Source organism: Hylobates moloch, unplaced genomic scaffold, assembly GCF_009828535.3.
Source record: "Hylobates moloch isolate HMO894 unplaced genomic scaffold, HMol_V3 SCAFFOLD_16, whole genome shotgun sequence".
In the NCBI taxonomy this organism is placed as follows: Eukaryota; Metazoa; Chordata; class Mammalia; order Primates; family Hylobatidae; genus Hylobates; species Hylobates moloch.
This window is the reverse complement of record NW_026652291.1, coordinates 55,203,082-55,223,230: the sequence shown is the minus strand read 5'-3', so window position 1 is coordinate 55,223,230 and position 20,149 is coordinate 55,203,082. Positions and strand designations below refer to the sequence as shown.

At 35.8% G+C, this 20,149-nt stretch overlaps 1 protein-coding gene across 1 annotated transcript in view; it reads right to left on the bottom strand.

The window, feature by feature from the left end:
- Positions 1-20,149, bottom strand: part of MAP4K5 (mitogen-activated protein kinase kinase kinase kinase 5) — a 117,750-nt gene that overhangs the window by 35,468 nt on the left and 62,133 nt on the right. Inside the window, exons 7-13 of the mRNA XM_032179205.2 lie at positions 19,473-19,520; positions 19,342-19,384; positions 18,293-18,365; positions 11,933-12,064; positions 9,869-9,931; positions 7,326-7,407; positions 5,952-6,068 (exon numbers count right to left, since the gene is read on the bottom strand). Of these exons, the coding sequence (XP_032035096.1) occupies positions 5,952-6,068; positions 7,326-7,407; positions 9,869-9,931; positions 11,933-12,064; positions 18,293-18,365; positions 19,342-19,384; positions 19,473-19,520 (558 nt within the window). The remainder of the gene's footprint in view (positions 1-5,951; positions 6,069-7,325; positions 7,408-9,868; positions 9,932-11,932; positions 12,065-18,292; positions 18,366-19,341; positions 19,385-19,472; positions 19,521-20,149) is intronic.

The following is a 20,149-nucleotide window of genomic DNA, read 5'->3' as shown; positions in this document are numbered from 1 at the left end:
ATATACTTTAACAAATTTCAGTGAGAAAGTTAAAAGGTCAAACTTTCTTATCATTTATTGATAAATATGAATATCTACTAGTAAATTATAGAATAAACATAAAACAAATACAATGAACGCTAAAATACTTTGGAAGTTTTTTCACTTGTTCCATGTTTATACTGTATAAAATACTGAAGAGATTCAAAGACAGACACAAATCTTGTCCTCAAAGAGCTTACAGTCTAGGAAGATAAGACACACAAATACTCACAGATAAGAAAATGGCAAGTGCCTTTCATTAACAGGATAAATGGACTACTATTAAAGCCCAGTGGAGGGAGAAATGACTTTGACCTGAAGGGGTATAGTTCTTTATGAAAGCTGTAATCTCATCTGGGGCTCTGAAGTACCAGTATGCACTGAATATGCAGCAATGTGGGAAAAACATTTTAGACAGCAGAAAGAATAAGAACAAAGTGATGTAAGAAATAACAGGAAATTGTGGAGTGTTTGTAGGCAGTGCTGGTTGATTATTATTTATTTGCAGTGAAGATTAGGTGATAAGATAACAAAGATGGAAAGACAGACCACGAAGGTGAGCCCGATCATCAAAGGCTCTGAATGTCAGCCTGGTGCTCTTCACCTCAGTTTCTTGGCAAAAGGAATTTTTTGGAGACTTTACAGCAAGGAAGTGGCATTGCCAGTGTCAGCTTTAACAGTTATCTATTACGTATGTATGAGGCTATGGAGGGGAGAAATATTGGATACAGGGAGATTGAGTAAGAATATTGTAGTCAGCCAAGTGAGAAGCATACTACTTCTACCCACTGCGCAGAACCTCCTGTTTCTTCGAAGTTAGGCCTTCAGCTCAACCCCTATTTACCAAATTTCTAATGACTCACTCTCATTCACTGATGACTCTGAAAGTGGCTCATTTGTTCGCCCCTTACTTCAATATCCACCAACACATCAAATAAATTCAAAGCCCCAGGAGGATCCATTGTTCCAGACTTATTTTCTGACCCCATCTTTAAAGACACTCTCATATATTTCAATGTACTCTCAACTCCTAAAAATCACATCTTGGACTCTGTCATCAACTCTGACGCATGAATTTCCTCTATATTACAAATCTCTGACCTTTTGAGCTTACTCTCTCACTTACTCCCATTACACTTGTTCAATGTTCCCATTGGAATATCAAGTCCATTGATCCATTACTTTCTCACTCTCCATCAACATCTCTCCTTATCCAGTTTATGTCTGGTAGCACATAATTTCAAGTAATTTCTTGCAAAAATCTAAATTCCCTTTACCCCACTGTCTTTTAGTACACTGGGACAGCAAAATGCCAATCTTGGATAAACTCAACTGGTTACCTTTGCATTTATACATCTGGGGTATCAATCATGCTGGAGGAAAATTACACAGCAGAACACACTGAAAATTCATCTAATCTGAGCTCTGACTTTGCCCACAAACACTTCTCTAGTCATCTAACCCTCCATTCCCCTCAATTACTATTCTGTACCTTCTTCACATTCTTTAAACCTACCCATTTTCCTTCACCCGTACAGATGACCTCACCACTTACTTCACAGAGAAAACAGAAATCACCAGCTACATTGCATTATCAACCATCCCTTTCTCTAATGGAAGAGTAGTGTTGCTTCTCCCTGCTTCCTTCTCATGGACTCTGCCTTTCCATCTTGCTTCCCTTGACTCTTCTATCTATTGAACAGTATTCATGAGCATTTAATACTGTTCAAGCAATGCTCCCCCCAACACAAAAAAATCCTTCTCCAGCTTATTCTCTTCCAGCTACTGCTCTATCCTATCCCTCCCTTCACAACTCAACTTCATAAATGAATTGCAATACATATCTTTCAAACCACTCAATCTAGCTCCCCTTCCTCTATTAGAAAATTATCCCTGTTAAACTCATCAAACGCTAACCACCTAAAGCCAAAAACTAGTTTAACTTAATTTCTATGTTCTCATTGAAACTCTCCTTTCTTCTTTCAATGTTCCTTATCAATCTCCTTTGCTATTGCTCTTTGCCTACTTGATCCTTAAATTTTGGAGAAATCTCAGGTTTTGTGCTAGGCTCTCTTCTCATTCTACATGCTTCCCTTGGGTGATCGATCACATTTACTCCTAAGGCATCAACTACATGTGTATCTAATGACTCTCAAATTTATATTTTTATTATTTTATTTACTTTTATTTATTTTTTTGAGACAGGGTCTTGCTCTGTCACCCAGGCTGGAGTGCAGTGGCACAATCATGGCTCACTGCAGCCTCAACCTCCTGCACTAAAGTGATCTTCCCACCTTGGTCTCCCAGGTAGTTGGGACTACAGGCACCCGCCACCAAGCCTTGCTAATTTTAAAACATTTTTTGTAGAGACAGGGTCTCACTATGTTGCCCAGGTTGGTCTCCAACTCCTTGGCTCAAGTGATCCTCCCACTGTGGCCCCTCCTAAACTTCTGGGATTACAGGCATTAGCCATCATACCCAGCATCAAACCTGTATTTTTAGTCCAAACTTTTCTCTCCAAGCTACAATGACATATCTAGCTCCTTACTAGACTTTTCCATTTGGAAGTTCTATGCAACATCTTCTTCAGTATAAAACTTAACTCATCTTTCTTTCCAAACCTGATTTTACCATAGTGTTCCTATCTTAGTAAATAGTAAATATATCCATCCAACTGCTCAAGTCAAAATCTGGTTGTAATTCTTTTCTTATTCCTTACCTTCATGTCTTCATCCAATCATTAACTCTCTAATTCTTAAATTAATCCACTTTTCTCCATCCTTGCTCTACCTTCCTAGTTTACCATTATTTTTATCTTGTATAATTTCGACAGTCTTTTAACAGGTTTTCAGTAATGAACTCACCATTCTGAAGTCACTGAGATCTTTAAAAAATGCACATTTTGATTACGTCACTCCCTTACCCTTTAATGGCTTTCTACTACCCTTAGACTAAAGCCCAATATTTTAAATATGGTTTGACAGACGGTATCTAGCTCTGTATCGTTATCTTCTACCACTTCCTTCTTCCTTGTTTTCTGCTCTAGTCAGAATGACTTTTCTTTCTCTCTCTCTTTTTTTTCTTTTTTTTTCCTGAGACAGGGTCTCATTCTGTCACCGAGGTTGGAGTGCAGTGGCGCAATCTCAACTCACTGTAACCTTTGCTTCCCAGACTCAGCCTCCTGAGTAGCTGGGACTACAGGCGTTGTGCCACCATGCCCAGCTAATTTTTTTGGTATTTTCTGTAGAAATGGAGTTTCGCTATGTTGCCCAGGGTGGTCTTGAACTCCTGAGTTCAAAGTGATCCAGCCGCCTCAGCCTCCCACAATGCTGGGATTACAGACGTGAGCCACCGCGTCTGACCCAGACTGACTTTTCTTTAGTTCCTTATGTACACTGCCTTTTCCCTTATCACTAGGCTTTCAAACATGTTATTAACACCTCTGCTCAGGCCACTTACATTTATTCTCTTCCTCTAATTCTGATTGATCCTTCAGGTTTTCAGCTTAAACGTCACTTCTACAGTAGTGAGTTTTTTCCTGCCCTTATAATATCCCTTCATAGCACCTTTTACCTCCCATTCCATCACATGTGTAAATTATTTGTTGGTATTTCTGAATTTCCTTTGAGACTATACTATGAGTGCTATAAAAACAGAGATAATAATGTTAGTCTCATACACCATTGTGCCCCCAACTGCCTGGCACGTGGTTTTGCATTTCAAGAACTGAAAAGTATGGTGACATCATTAAACAGAAATAGAGAATTCAGAAAGTAGAGTGGATTTGGGAAGCCCAGCAAAATGAGGTAAAAAATAAGAGGTGTTTGGTTATTTACATAACCAGTGAAAGGCAAATTGGAGAATTGAGTAATATCTAATTCTACACTTATGCAAGAACAACTTTACTAAGTTTTGGATCTTTAAACAATTAAAATATTTACTAATCCCAAGTTGCAAACAGTGGTTCGAGTAGAAAACAATTTTATGTATGGCTGGTTTATTTAATATTTCCACTTCAAGTTCATTTAACGTTCAACTAAATATTCACTGGGTACTCACAACATGACAGGATTATGCTATATACCAGGCAATGGGGAAATAAAGACTGGAGTTTAGAGTTTGTTTAATGACTATTTCTATTAAATACATACACAGACATGATGGTGTATTAACTAACAGAGCAGGCTGTGGAGTTTGCCTGGATCTAAATCCTGGTTCCATTTCCTATTGGCCATATGATGCTGGGCAAATTACTTTCATTTTTTGTCCCTCGTTTCCTCATTTATAAAACAGTATAAAGGACTGTTTTGATATGAGATGAGTTAACATAGAAATTATTTGGCTTAATACTTGGCACATACTGAGTACCCAATGAGTGCTAGTAGTTAACTATAATATTTATTTATTTATTTAAAGACAAAGTCTTACTCTGTTGCCTGCGTTGGAGTGCAGTGGCACAATCTCAGCTCATGGCAACCTCTGCCTCCTGGGTTCAAGAAATCCTCCTGCCTCAGCCTCCCAAGTAGCTGGGACTACAGGCGCCTGCCACCACCCCCAGCTAATTTTTGTATTTTTTTCAAGTAGAGAAAGGGTTTCACCATGTTGGCCAGCTGGTCTTGAACTCCTGACCTCAAGTGACCTGCCCATCTTGGCCTCCCAAAGTGCTGGGATTACAGGTGTGAACCACCGTGTCTGGCCCATAGTATAATATTTATAGGAAATAATTTAAAGCTGAAAAACAGGAAACAGAAAATTCCCTTTAGTGAAGGTAGAGATATAAGGGAAATAAAGGCTAAAAACGACATGAAGAGACAGATTCAGAAAAACTAAGAAATAAAACGGAATCATAAAAGGAGAAGAAGGAACATAAGGAGAGAAAGAGACTGGTGAAAAAATATAGCTGTGCTATATATAGTCATAAATAGATACCTATCAATGAAGAGGAAGTCTCTCATTCCTGATGTTGTGTTGTTATAGAAAATACATTACAGGCCAGGCACGGTGGCTCACGCCTGTAATCCCAACACTTTGGGAGGCTGAGGCGGGTGGATCATGATGTCAAGAGATCGAGACCATCCTTGGCCAACATGGTAAAACCCTGTCTCTACTAAAAATACAAAAATTAGCCGAGCGTGGTGGCAGGTGCCTGCAGTCCCAGCTACTTAGGAGGCTGAGGCAGGAGAATCACTTGAACCTAGGAAGCGGAGGTTGCAGTGAGCTGAGATTGCGCTACTGCACTCCAACCTGGCGACAGCGAGACTCCATCAAAAAAAAAAAAAAAAAAAACCGGAAAATACATTAAAAATAATTCTATAATGTTTTCAGAGAAGGCAAGCATAGTTATGAATAGCCCTACAACTAATTATAAAAGAAATAATAGTTTTGAAATACTGAAAAGGATAACATTTTCCAACAGGAACTTCCGCTTCATTCTTTAAAATTATTTGTATTCTGTTAATACAGATTCAACTACAAAAATGAGCAGCTGGATTTCTAAGAAGTCCTTTTCATGAAAAATAATATGCATATGTGTTGTGGCTACATACACATAGTTGAAAGCAAGGCTCTTAAAACCTTTATTTCCTTGGAAACAGATGTTCTTTATATATATCCCACAGAATGATCAAACCCACTACAGAAGCTGAGGTCTAGAGAGAAGGGCAATCACTGTTACGAAAACTTTAGGCTAACCAAACTAAGAACATAAAAAGAGACAGTGTTAAGAACTAAGTATCAACCGGTTTACCACAATAAAAAAGTATCAACTGATAATTATGTGCAGGAAAAGTGTAGTTTACACTATTAATCTCTGTAACTAAACCTGTTTTAACTAAGTTAAAGATAGACTCAGAAAACAAAGAAAAAAAAGCAAACTTTAAGGCCTTATAAAACATTTATTTTCAACTCTGAGACTGCAAACACTTCCTTACCTCAAAGTCATCATCGTCTGCTTCAGTGTAATGTGCATGGTTATCTGGATTGTTCACTTTGTCTAACAGTTCAACTGCTAGGGCTCTAGAGAGACCTGGCTGCGCAACAAAAGTGTGCTAAAAGAAAACAAAATGAAATTTCATGAGAATGCCTTTACATCTATGGCTTAAAGAAAATGGTATCTTCATTTTTTCATTCAGTAACTAGCAGAGACAAGCATATGGGAGTCTACTAATACAAATAAACTGTTAGTAAAAATATTAATCAGAGAATCCATAATTACATATTATATAAAACTGAAGAGCCTTTGTAGGGTAAATTTAGAAAGCAATTTCTTTTTGTAAAGTTATCTAATCTATATTAAGTTCTAAAATTAATATAGATTAGATATGGCTATACCAATGACATTCATTACTCATATCACTATACTGATGCAAATGAATACTGTGGTATGGTCCATAATCACAATAAGAAAAAAGCATGTATATCCTATATCTGCATAAATTTAATTCTGTAAAATTATGTTAATGTACAAAGAGATATAATTAAATATTGGCATGTCAGTAAAGCTTCTTAGGTTGTTGTACTCATTGACGGTTTCTAATATAAAAGTGTTTTATACACACACATACACAGAGTATTCTATAAATTTACATTAGAAGCCAAGAAAAGCAATTTGTTTTAGCTGACAGCAACATTTTAAAGTTTTCTCTAAGGCAGGGGTCAGCAAACTACAGCCCATGGGGAAAATCTAGTGCACTGACTGCCTCTTTTTGTAAATAAAGTTTTATTGAGTATTAAAACTATACCCACATGTATACACTGTTTATGGCTGCTTCTGGGCCATAATGGCAGAACTCAGTAGTTGTGGCAGATGATGTATGGCCCACAAAGTTTAAAATATTTACTATGTGACCGGCCTATAGAAAATTTGCTGGCCAGGCATGGTGGCTTATGCCTGTTATCACAGCACTTTGGGAGGCTGAGGCGGGTGGATCATTTGAGGTCAGGAGTTCAAGACCAGCTTGGCCAACATGGTGAAACCCTGTCTCTACTAAAAATTCAAAAATTAGCCAGGTGGTAGTGGCACGTGCCTGCAATCCCAGCTACTCGGGAGGCTGAGGCAGGAGAATGGCTTGATCCCAGGGGGCGGGGGCGGAGGTTGCAGTGAGCTGAGATCACACCACTGCACTCCAGTCTGGGCGACAGAGTGAGACCCTGTTTCAAAAAAAAAAAAAAAAAAAAAGAAAGTTTGCTGACCCCTGCTGTAAGAGATCACTAACATTTTTATATTAAAAACATATATACTTTTGTTCTACTGATATGTCTAATTTATGACTATAGGAAAACCCCTTGTAATTTCAATGACTTACAATCAGAAGTCTTTCAGCAGTTGGTCTTTTTTTTGGGTTTTTGGTTAGTGCTATTTTGACAAAATTATGGAATGTTGATGACCTTCAAATAAAAAGAGACGTACAAAAATATTTAACTATTATTACGTTTCGGTGTTAGTAAATAACATTAACTTAAGAACAGTTAGTCTAAAATACCATGATTTTTTATTGGGCCACTTAAAGTACAATATATTCCTTGGAAACATCTGTGTCAGTTTTGTCTTTTAAATAAAATACAATTAAGTAACAGAACAGTAATATACAACCACAAAAATTACACTAACAATCAGAAATAGACAGGCTGCGTCATTTATATATGACCTTCTTTTCTAGATACTACTTAGGAGTCAAAATGTCCTTTTCTCATTGCATAATTTACTTAGTATGTAAATGTTGTGCTATACCAAAAGAGTTGGACGGCACAAAAGGTAAGCATGGGTTAATATAAGAGACTATTTAAATCCCAAAGAGGCTAATGAATTTATTAGAAAAAAAGGCAAAGAGGAGGGAGCAATTTTAGCAACCAGAAGGGTTTTATGCCACCTTCACTGATGAAGTGGGGAAAGACAGAAGACATAAATTAAAGGTATCACATTTTGATTATTAATAAATGACACAAAAAGGTATTTCTACCATTGCCAGTATTCCACTGGAGAGAATGGACAAGAACTAAAGGGATGAAATAACCGTATTTATCAGCAATGACAACCACCAGACAGCAGTTCTCTGCAGAGAAATCAAATCACTGCACCACATTTGGTGGCTTGTGATAGAGATAACATGGAGTCAGACAGTATTGGGACTGGCAAAGGTTCTCCAATGGTAATAACTGCTCTGAAATCTGACTGAATTTAGCATTCATAGCTAACAGTCTTTCATTCCTGAATGAATATCAGTCATTCCTGCGGTAAAACCGTTCAGTTCCAGATGTCTAGGAACTTAGAGCAACAGGGAATAGGAAGGACCCAGTGTCAATACAAAGGAATATAGTTAGCAGCAGAATATAAACTCCTTTCTTTCCACAGTGTGATTTGCCGTTCTTTCCTGTCATCATCCCCAGAATGGCTTGAGTCCTAAATAAAACTATGCTAAGACAGACTACGAAACATAAAGCAGTGGTTGAGAACCTGTTTGTGGGGAGGGGCCTCTTAGAATCTGAAACAAGCAATGGACTGTCTTCTCAGAAAAATGGATATACATACAGAATGGGGGCTCACAGATCCTCAAAGATCCATGTAATCTAGATAAGGAATTCCAGAATTTAAGAACTCAGAAACTTATTTGCACAGCTTCTTTTATTAAATGTATGGGGAAGATATTACCAGAAAAATAATCTTTAATTTTTATTAACCAATTGATGGCATCTTTTTGGACTATAAAGATAGGTAAACTGCTTTACTTTGTAAAAGAAAGAAGGGATCAAGATGAAAATAAGTAATAATCTTTTTGAGTATTACAGAAGGTAGAGAGGGAAAAATCAACAGAGAATGATTTTAAGTGTCATGGTATCTGGGAACCCTTTTCATATCACCTTCCATGAAAGTCAATGTGTAATTAATGGATGTAAAGGAATACGGGGCAAAAATAGATGATTCTTCAAAATCTTCATGTATTCACTTCTAATTCTTCCCTCACCACACTTCTTACCCAATCTGCCAAAGACCTAAGAAAATTACTGAGTTTTATGAGAACACTGGATTATAAAGAACACTGGGCTGGGTGAGGTGGCTCATGCCTGTAATCCCAGCACTTTGGGAGGCTGAAGTGGGTGGATTACGGGGTCAAGAGATTGAGACCATCCTGGCCAACATGGTGAAACCCCATCTCTACTAAAAATACAAAAATTAGCAGAGTGTGGTGGCATGTGCCTGTAGTCCCAGCTTCTCGGGAGGCCGAGACAGGAGAATCACTTGAACCCGGGAGGCAGAGGATGCACTGAGCCGAGATTGTGCCACTGTACTACAGCCTGGCAACAGAGCAAGACTCTGTCTCCAAAAAAAAGAAAGAAACACTGGGCTGGGCACAGTAGCTTACACCTGTAATCCCAGTACTTTGGAAGGCTGAAGTGGGAGGATCCCTTGAGGCCAGAAGTTTGAGACCAGCCTGGGTAACATAGTGAGACCCTGTCTCTACAACAAACAAACAAACAAAACTTAGCCAGGTGTGGTGGCACATCCCACCTACTACTCCTGAATAGCCCCAGCTACTCAGGAGGCTGAGGAGGGAGGATCTCTTGAGCCCAGGCGTTTGAGGTTGCAGTGAGCTATGATCATGACACTGCACTCCAGCCTGGATAACACAGCAAAATCCTGTCTCAAAAAAAAAAAAAAAAAAAAAAAAAAGAAATACCAGAAAATAAATCTAGATCCTCATCATAGGTCTGCATGCAAATCAGCTGTGTAACTTTGAGAAAACTGCTTAATGTCTATGGACTTCTGTTTAATCATCTATAAAATATGGGAACTGAATCTATACCCCTTTCGATTGTAAAATTCTATAAAACTATATATTCTTTGACTCACCATTTTGTTTTGTCCTTTAGTTTTGGAGGCTGAAAATTACTTTTTGACATTAAGAAGAGAGCCCTGAAATAAAAATTATAGTTAAAGAACAATATCAAAATTACTATGTCTAACAATTAGAATGAATATTCTGTAATGAATTTATACAAGACTACCACATAAGTGGGCAATGATGAAAACTACTATGGGATATAGAAATTAAATTTTTAATATTTTAGATAGCCTACAAAAAATTCTCGACTACAGAGATTTTTAAATTTCCAACAAGCCCTTATTCATAAAGCAAATCTACCAAATATTGGAAGAGTTTTCTTACTACACTATTACATATGTAACTAGTATTATATCGTAAGCACATGTCTATATAATTGTATATAATTCTCTAATACATAGAGATGACATGTTACTCTAACATTAGGTTGCATATTTAACCAAAGACTGGCTTCCATATTTATTTTGGGTGTATAGGCAAATTACATCCATTTCCTGATTGTTTTCCTTTTTTGGACAATGATTTCCCATATTCTCTGGTTGTATTAAATACATAAACCAATCTACAAGAGAACTTTGTCTATAAACTCACGTGTGACCCATTTTCTTGTGGGCTATGGGGGTAGTATGATAGAGGATTTCAGAAGGAAGTTCTAAAATGCTCTATTTCAGCATTTCCTACAAAAATCCCAGGTTTCTAAGCAAATTCCTTATTCTTTTTTAGCATAACAAATACATTTTTCCTTTTTAAAAATTAAATGATTCAAAGGAAAAATAAAAAAAACTATATTCCCACCATTCTATTATTTAAAATTTTCTAATCTTTTTAAAAAATTTTTCTAATCTTTTTAGTCTTTATCTAAATGCTTACCAGTTACATTATATTTACATCAGTATTTATAATTTTTTTCACTAATAATCAATTTTCCATTTTGCTTTGGTTCATAGATACGCAATGGCTGCCCTTAACTGCTAAATAATTTGCTTAACAATTCACCAACTACTACATATTTAGATTTTGTCCCTTGTTATCCTGAAATGCATAATTCTTAGCACTTTCTATCCTTAGATTATTTCTGAAGTATAATCCCCTAAACGGTGGAATCACTGAAACATTTGTATTGCCTTTAACAAATAACATCAAAGTATTTTTCCAAAAGGTCTGTACTTATCAGCATTCTAGCTAAAAGTAGGTATCTTTTAATATATATTATCTTTAGCTGCTTATGAGGTCAAATAGATTCCCATAGCTGGTACTTGCTCATAAACCTTAATCTATCTTTTGCTTGTAGTCTTTGAATGATTTCCTTATTCAGTATATATTAATCTGTTGCCAATCATGTTAGCAAAACACTTTCACCATTCTGTTTTCTTTTTAGCTTCATACCATTTAAAGTGTCAGTTTTAGCCTAATGTATCTTTTCCTTCAAAGTATCAAAAACCTTTTCAGATGCCCTCAAATATTTTTTTCTGAGATAATACATCCTAGAATGTAAATGATAATTATATTCAGCATAGATACCTCTTCATTATTCCTGGACAAAATAAAAAGAAACAAAATCAAATATAACTAGAAAAGTTTCACCTGTGTTCTATCATTTACTTATAATTCCACATAGGACAAAAAAAAAAAAGGTCAATTGATAAAAGAATGAACGTGAAGACTCAAAAAGTCTTAAAATAATGTTAACTGTCATATCTTAGTGTGATTATGAAGGGAAATTTGTTTTATGGAAAAGCTTCAAACAGTACAGACAATTTACTCTTATGTTGTTTTAGGAGCAGCAATACAAGACAGGTTTTATTTATTTATTTTAAAGACTAGTCAAGTACAGTAGTGAGAAGGAGAAGAAGAGCAGAACAAGGAGCTTGATCTGTAATTGTGAAAAATGAATTGAGGTAACTACCTTCGGACTAGCCCACAACAGGTTTTGGATGAGATTACCCCTAAATCCCTTACAATACCTTTACTATTTTTCATTCTTAAAAAATGAGCTTGATGCTGAGTTATCAGCATTTCACTTTCCCCATAGACTTGATCAATAACTGGATAATTATAAATAATGAGAACACCTCATTGGGTGGAGATCAAACATAGGTGGTTGAAGCTCTCCAAGTTCAATTGCTGTTATTCCTACTGCCCAGATATCACAGAGTTGGTTGTAGCCACCATTCTTCTCTACTGCTGCAACTTCTGGGGCCATCCTAGAAGGAATCAATGAATACAACATTTTTGTTGTTAAATATTGATCTGAATCTGTTACTTCCTATTATAATCACTTGTTGGAGGGAAGGAAGCTGAGAGGTGTTTACTAGGAAAGAAGAAACATTACTAAGTAAAGGCTTAAATCTCTATTTCACACACATACACACTTTTAAAATTAATTAAGAATCTTGAATGCCCTCCTCTGAATGTTTATGCTCTAAGGAAAAATCTTGTTTTAGTTTAGTTTCTATTTTTGTGAATCTTGTTATATAATATGCAAAAAGAAAAAGAATACCTAAATCCCTGTGAAGGCCAAAGAAAAGTTCCCAAAGGAGGTAAGACTTCTAAGTAGGGTGGGGAGCCTGGACATTTCAGTGAGAGGAAAGGAGTACAAATTCAGGGAGACCAGGAAAGCTGACAGGACAGTGCTCAATGTATCACCTGCAAACTGGTAAGGGGCCATACATTGCTGGCTACCAGTCTGTGATAAATACAGAAATGGAGAGTAAGCATTTATGCTTGTCCAAATGCATAAATTCATTTTTATCTTATTTTACAAGTAAGTCTGTAATGGACAGGAAATAACACATGGTTTGAGAAAGTCTAGAAAGCGTTTGGGAAATCAACCTCAGAAGTAGAGGCTAGATTATAAATGATCTACTGATTATACAAAAAAGGTTAGACTTTATCATGAAAATGATGGGGACTCAACGAAAGATTTAATTACGAGGGCAAACAATCTAAAACTGCATGGCAAGATGAAAGATAGTGTGAAATCAGGTGAAATCAGTCAGGCAGATATGTTAGAGAACTTTTCAAAGGCAGTAGCAGAGGGAACAGAATGAAAGGGGTTAACTTAAGATATAGATCTGAGGAGGAAATGCTTGTGGATACTGAAATAGAGCTATTATTGAACAACTGTTGAATATACAGAAGACTGAAGTTGGAGTTACATGTTTGGGAATCAGTACTGTAGAAGGCCTCTGAAGTTATAAAGTATAGATGATACTGTTCAGGGGCAATATTCTTTTATCTTTTCAAATGTTTACTAACTTAACTTCAATTAATTTGAATTGAATATCCACAAGGTACAAGTTGCTTTTATATGTACTTAGGCTACAAGAAGTTATATTAACACACTGTCTCTCAAGTGTGGTTAGGATATAAAGTATGTATACTAAAAACGTGAACATGTAGATGTGTACTATATGCAAGTGCTACACACATAACAATGGATATAGGAGTAAGGAGAAGTAAACAATCACCATGGAGCAAGATAATTGAAGGCAAGTTTCACAGAGGAAAGAGGCTGAGGTGGAGCCCAGAGAAAGCAAATAGGATTCATCTCCTCTACCCACTGGAATCAGTTAGTGGTGGCTAACTGGAATGTCAAGTTGACTACGACTGTTGCACTTCCTGGCTCAGTGGGAAACTGTATTCAATCGGTTGGCCATAGGTATAGAAAGGTAGAGAGTGTGGCCCTCTTAAGAATGGGGAGGGCTTGAGATAAACACAGAAAAAGGGTATCTTAGGGAAGTAGTAAACAAAGCTAAAGTAGTAGTATTTCACCTAATATAGTCAGGATACAAAAAATAGACAATTTAGACTAGAAGAGTATTCACAAAAAGGACAGTCAGAGAGAGTGAGGGACTCTGATGTGACGAAGGCAATCCTATAGGTTATCTAACTCACCTATATCTTCATTTAACTTTTATTTAACTGATACTTATTGAGGCTTTTTTCTGTTAAAGTGATATGTGTTGACTGAAAACAATTTGGAATATATGAAAAAATATGGAAGAAAACCAGTTAAGCATGATCCCACTCAAAGAGAGTTCCTGTTTCACATATTTTCATCCATTTTTACACACACACACACCTTTTATAAAATGGTATCATACTGCATATACTACTTGGAATCTTGCTTTTTAAAATTACCAACATATCATGAACAGTAGCATATTATTCCACTGAATTGAATAAATGTAATTCCCTTCCTGTTGTGTATTATTTTCCCTCAATTTTTATCATTAAAATAGTGTGATAAAGCTTATCATATATAAATCTGTATGCCTCTCTAATAAATTACTAGATGTGGAATTACTGAGAATAAAGAAGATAAATATTGCTTAAAGTTTTTGATAAACATTACCATCAAATTATGCTTCAAAATTGTTCTACCAATTTCTTTTTTTTTTCCTTCAAATTTTATTTTAAGTTCCAGGGTATACGTGCAGGATGTACAGGTTTTTCACACAGGTAAATGTGTGCCATGGTGGTTTGCTGCACAGATCAACCCATCACCTTGGTATTAATATTAAGCCCAGAATCCATTAGCTATTCTCCCTGATGCTCTCCCTCCCTAACCCCCGTTCTACCAATTTCTACTCTCACTGCCAAATATTTAGTGATAGGAAGTATGCCCATAATTTCAAATATTTCCAATTTGATAGAAAAAAGTCATTTAATTTGTTCATCAAGGGAAACATTATTCAGAATACATATTTTTTTAGGTTAGTCAAGTGAAGCAGTGAGAGTAAAGAAGGAACAAAGAAGTCTGTAGGGGTTGCATGCCCCTAGCCATGACCTGCAGGCCACTACATAATGTAAGAAACATGAGAAAACATTTAAATTTCCCTATTTACTTCAAAGACATAAAGTAATTCACACTGGAGAAAAACTCCATGAACAGAAGAAATCTGGTAAATCCTTGAGATTCTGTAGTTCTTTTCAAAAACATAACTAACAGTGGAGAAAAACCTCATAAACGTAAGAAATGTGATAAAGCCCTTGGATATTCCAGTTACCTTCGTAACCACAAAAGTGCTCACACTGGAGAGAAACGCTATGAATGTAGGGAATATGCGAAAGAATTAAGTTGTCTTAGTTACTTTCAAAGGGCTCATACTAGTGAAAAATCTTTTACATGTAAGAAATACGGTAAGGGAGTTATTCTTTCTAGTTCCCTTCAGAAACATGAAAGAAATAATACTAGACAGAAACCCTACAAATGTAAGAAATGTGGTAATGTCTTCCGTCATTTCTGCCCCATGTGAAGACATGAAAGAACACAGAGAGAAAAATCCTGTGACTATAAAAAATGTGGTAAAGCCTTCAATCAATACAGTTCCCTTAGAAGACATGAAAGCTCATACTGGAGAGAAACCCTATGAATGTCAAAGATGTGGTAAATCCTCCAGTTGTTTCAGTTACCTTCAAACACATGAGAGAACTCATACTGGTGATAAACTATGAATGTGAAAAATGTGGTAAAATCTTCAGACATTTCAGTTCCCTTCGAACACATGAAAAAACTCATACTGGAGGCAAACTCTATGAAGGTAAAAACAAAAATGTGGTAAAGCCTTTAGTCGTTTCAATTACCTTGAAACACATGACAGAATTCATACTGGAGAGAAACCTTGTGATTGTAAGACATGGGACAACGCCTTCAGATATTCCAGTTCTGTACGTAAACATGAAATAACTTATACTTCATAGAAATCCTAGGAATGTAAGGAATGTGGGAAAACATTCAATTATCTGAGTTATCTTTGAAAACATGAAAAAAATTATACTGGAGAATAACCATATGTATATGAGAAACGTTGTAAAGCCTTTGTATGTTCCAGTTCCCTTTGAACACATAAAAAAAACTCATACTGAAGAAAAACTTATGAATGTAAGGAATATGGGAAGGCATGTAATTTTGCCACTTCCCTTTGAAAATATAAAACTCATACTGGGGGGAAAATAATGCATGTAAACAATGTGGTAATGTCCTCAGTGTTTCCAGTTCTAGTTGAAGACATCAAAGAAGTCATTTCTGAAAATCCCTGCAAACATACGGAATGTGGGGATGCCTTTGTTTCTCTCAGGTACATTCAAAGACACACGACATGTGCACATTGGAGATGAATTTTATAAGAATGTATTCTGTATCTAAATCCTAGTACTTGGCAAAACAGGTAAGTTTCCATTTTAATAATTATTTCAAAAGTCATCTGAGAATGCCTATTGAAAAGAAATCTTATAAATTTAATTTGAAAAGCCTGATGCAAATTAAACATTGATTAATGCTCAAAACATGCACATGAATGAAATACTATACAAATTATAAATATATTGTGTTTATCAGTGGCTCATTCTTAATGAGGATCTCTGGACTATTATTTCCACTTATTTTCCATGAAAATATTGAGGTGAAAATTCTGCAGACACCCTTTAAGTGATAGTAAATGAATTCAATACGTAGTGTTTGTCAGTTAATAATTTTTCTTTATATGTCTAAAAGGTTGTTGGATCTATGGATGAATTAAAAATGTATTTCTAATATGTAGGTAAGATTTTTATGTAGTTTTTTAATTGGTCTGTGATTAATGTGTCATTGAAAACTGAGTCTTTGTTAATTTTGGGAGTTTTCTTATTGGTCTCATGTAAAAAGTTTTGGTTACCCCTCACCTATTAGATATATTCTACTTTTCTTTTTTATGGAAAAAGTATTCTCTTTGGCACAAGTAAGTCTATGTCATTTTTTTTGCTAATAGAGTTGGTATTAGAAAAAAAAGAAATCTGTAACTTCTTGTGATCCATTATCATACTTTATGATACCTAATATGTACTATTTTACTAACTGCTTCTAATGAGACATTCTTTTTATCGACTTATAAAAACTTACATATGAAAAATATTAAACCTAGTTTGGCATATTTTAGACAATATTTCCTGTTTTTTTTACTTGCCTTTTAATTTTGTTTAAGCTGGTGGACATACATAAGTTTTAAATTTTCATGCAGTTAAATCTATCAACATTTCCTTTTAAGGTTTTATTCTTGATGTTCAGAAAGCCTTCCTCAGCTCTTAAAGCAGATAGTTACTGATGGCTCTTTTGGTTTCACTTTTTTTTTTTTTTTTTTTTTTGAGATGGAGTCTTGCTCTGTGGCCCAGGCTGGAGTAAGCTCCGACTCCTGGGTTCATGCCCTTCTCCTGCCTCAGCCTCCCGAGGAGCTGGGACTACAGGTGCCTGCCACGACGCCCGGCTAATTTTTTTGTATTTTTATTAGAGACGAGGTTTCACCATGTTAGCCAGGATGGTCTCGATCTCCTGATCTCTTGATCCGCCCGCCTCAGCCTCTCAAAGTGCTGGGATTACAGGTGTGAACTTGACTATTTCCACATACGATTTTTTGACATCAGGTATGAGGTACGGAGCTACTTAAATTTCTTTTCAAATAATAAATTATCCAAACACTGCACATTAAAGAATCCAAATTGGCTAAGCACGGTGGCTCAAGTCTGTAATCTCAGCACTTTGGGAGGTAGATCACTTGAGTTTTAGACCAGCCCAGGAGTTTTAGATGAAACCCTGTCTCTACAAAAAAAAATTACAAAAAATTAGCTGGCTATGATGTTGCATGCCTGTAGTCTCAGCTATTTCGGGGGCTGAAACGGGAAGATCATCTGGCTCCGCGAGGTCAATGATGCAGTGAGCTGTGATTGTGCCACGGCACTCCAGCCAGGGTGACAGAATGAAACTCTGTCTCAGAAAAAAAAAAAAAAAAAAGAATCCAACCTTTCACACAAACTGCAAATGTCACCTTTTATAACATTCACTATTTTAAACATAACGTTTTGTTATGAGGCTTTTTATTTCTATCATCTGTCAATAATGAAAGCAGTGTTTTAGAAAGATTATTTTGTCACTAATCAGTGGAATGCACTAAGAGTGAGGTGGCTGGTGAGACTAATGGTAGGTAGGATGTAGGAGTTTTAACAACCAGGAAGAAGAATCCTAGATTAAACTTAGGTGATGGGTCAATAGGTGCAGCAAACCCACCATGGCACATGTTCACCTATGTAACAAACCTGGACATCCTGCACATGTACCCCGGAACTTAAAGTGGAAAAGTCCTAGATTAAAATAGAATGCCAGAAGAAAGGGTAAGAAAATTACAGGAGGCAAATCTTTTGAAAATTTCACACCTAAGAGTCCTCTCAATATAAAATATCACAGGGATAGTAAAAATTATTAGCACTTCAACAGAGGGAAGGCTGAACCATGAATATTAGCATCAAAGTTCCCTAACCCAACCAGAACTTATGATAGTATCAAGGAGCACGCAAATCTCCCTACTTTTAATTATCACTTCTATTACCAAGTATCGAGGTTGATCACAAAACCATGAAGAAATGAAAATGGATCAAATTCAATCACAGTAATGTCTTACCAGTAAGGGGTGCCAATGAAAGATTTTCGTTTTGCAATGGTAGCTGTTATTTTTGCAGCCACACCAAAGTCAGCTAATGAGGAAAAAAATAGAAAATTTCAGTTCTTTACAATACACCAAACAACATTTTTACTTTCACGCTTAGGCATGGCAGTATTAATAATTCAAATATTAACATTAGAAAAATGTGCATAAATTGAATACCTAAGTCTCTTCTTGCTTAGTTCACAACATACTTATTAAAAAAATTTATTGGCACTTTACTAGAATGAAAATGTACTTTATTAAGAACAAAGTTAACAAATATTTTTATTATATACACAATGAAGTTAATTTGGGAAAAAGAGAAAAAAAAGCACAAAAAATAAAACACATGGGAAAAACACACACCTGTATTCCTTTTATCCTAATATAACAAGGATAGCATTCTGGTACTATTTTTGTTTACAGTCATTTTTTTCTATGTATAAACTTTTTAAGTGTTGTAGTTAAACATGATTGTATTGTAATCCCTGCTACTTGGGAGGATTAGGTGAGAGGATCGCCTGAGGCCAGGAGTTCAAGTACACAGTGAGCTATGACTGAATCACTGCACTCCAGCCTGGATGACAGAGTGAGACCATCTACTTCAAAACAAACAAAATAACACACAGAAACATGTGGTTGTAAAACACTAAATAAATACACAGTCCATTTTTGTCATATAACACACCAGATGTTACTCTTACACATTTATAGATATCAATGATTGAATAGATTTATCACAGTTTAACAGTTTTTCTATTGCTAGACTTACGTTTGCATTTTTTCTACCACAAGTAATATTATGGCTAATGCGTCAGTGAATATGGATTTTCCATCTTTAGGTTTAATTTCCTTAAAATGAGTTTTGGGAGTAAAATTACTGGATCAAAAGTTAAACATTACTGTGACTCTTGATATGAAAATGAAATCTGTATAATGTTAATTCTCATTTAAAATTTTATAAAAATTTTATTAAAATGTCATTAAATTTTTAGAAAAAATTTTAGGAATTTGAAATAACATACCTAATTTTACATCGCCATGGTCTGTCAATAAAATATTAGCACCCTAGAACAAAAATACAAATACAATTAAATTAGCATCATAAAATTTCTTCCAATAGAATTGGCAATTTAAATGTATTAAATGAACTTACTTTGATATCTCTATGCATTTTGCCTTTAGTATGCAAATAGGCAAGACCCTAAAAGTTAAAAAAAAAAAAAAAAGAATGTATCAGCAAAACTGTAAATGTGACTCCTAAATTTTCTACTTAAATTCTTATTGAATAAGAAAAACTAGAATGTCTTTTTTGGGGAGAAAAAAACCTAGATAAGTAAATCAATGTTCACTATATTTTAAAGATTTGTTTTTGTTTTTGAGATAGAGTCTCACTGCCCAGGCTGGAGTGCAGTGGCAGTGATTTTGGCTCACTGCAGCCTCCATCTCCTGGGTTCAAGTGATTCACTTGCCTCAGCCTCCCAAGTAGCTGGGATTACAGGCATGCACCACTATGCCCAGCTAATTTTTGTATTTTTTAGTAGAGACGGGGTTTCACCATGTTGGCCAGACTGGTCTTGAACTCCTGACCTCAAGTGATCCACCTGCCTCGGCCTCCCAAAGTGCTGGGATTACAGGCGTGAGCCACCACACCTGGCCTGAAGATTTCTAATTTATTTTCTGATAAAAATCAGAAATATTTCACTAAACACAATCAAGATATCGAACACATTCATTACACCTAAAAGTTTCCTTATGTGGTGCTCCTTTATAATTTTCCCATTCTTCCCCACAACCCTCACAAACACTGATGTGCTTTCTGGCAATATAGAT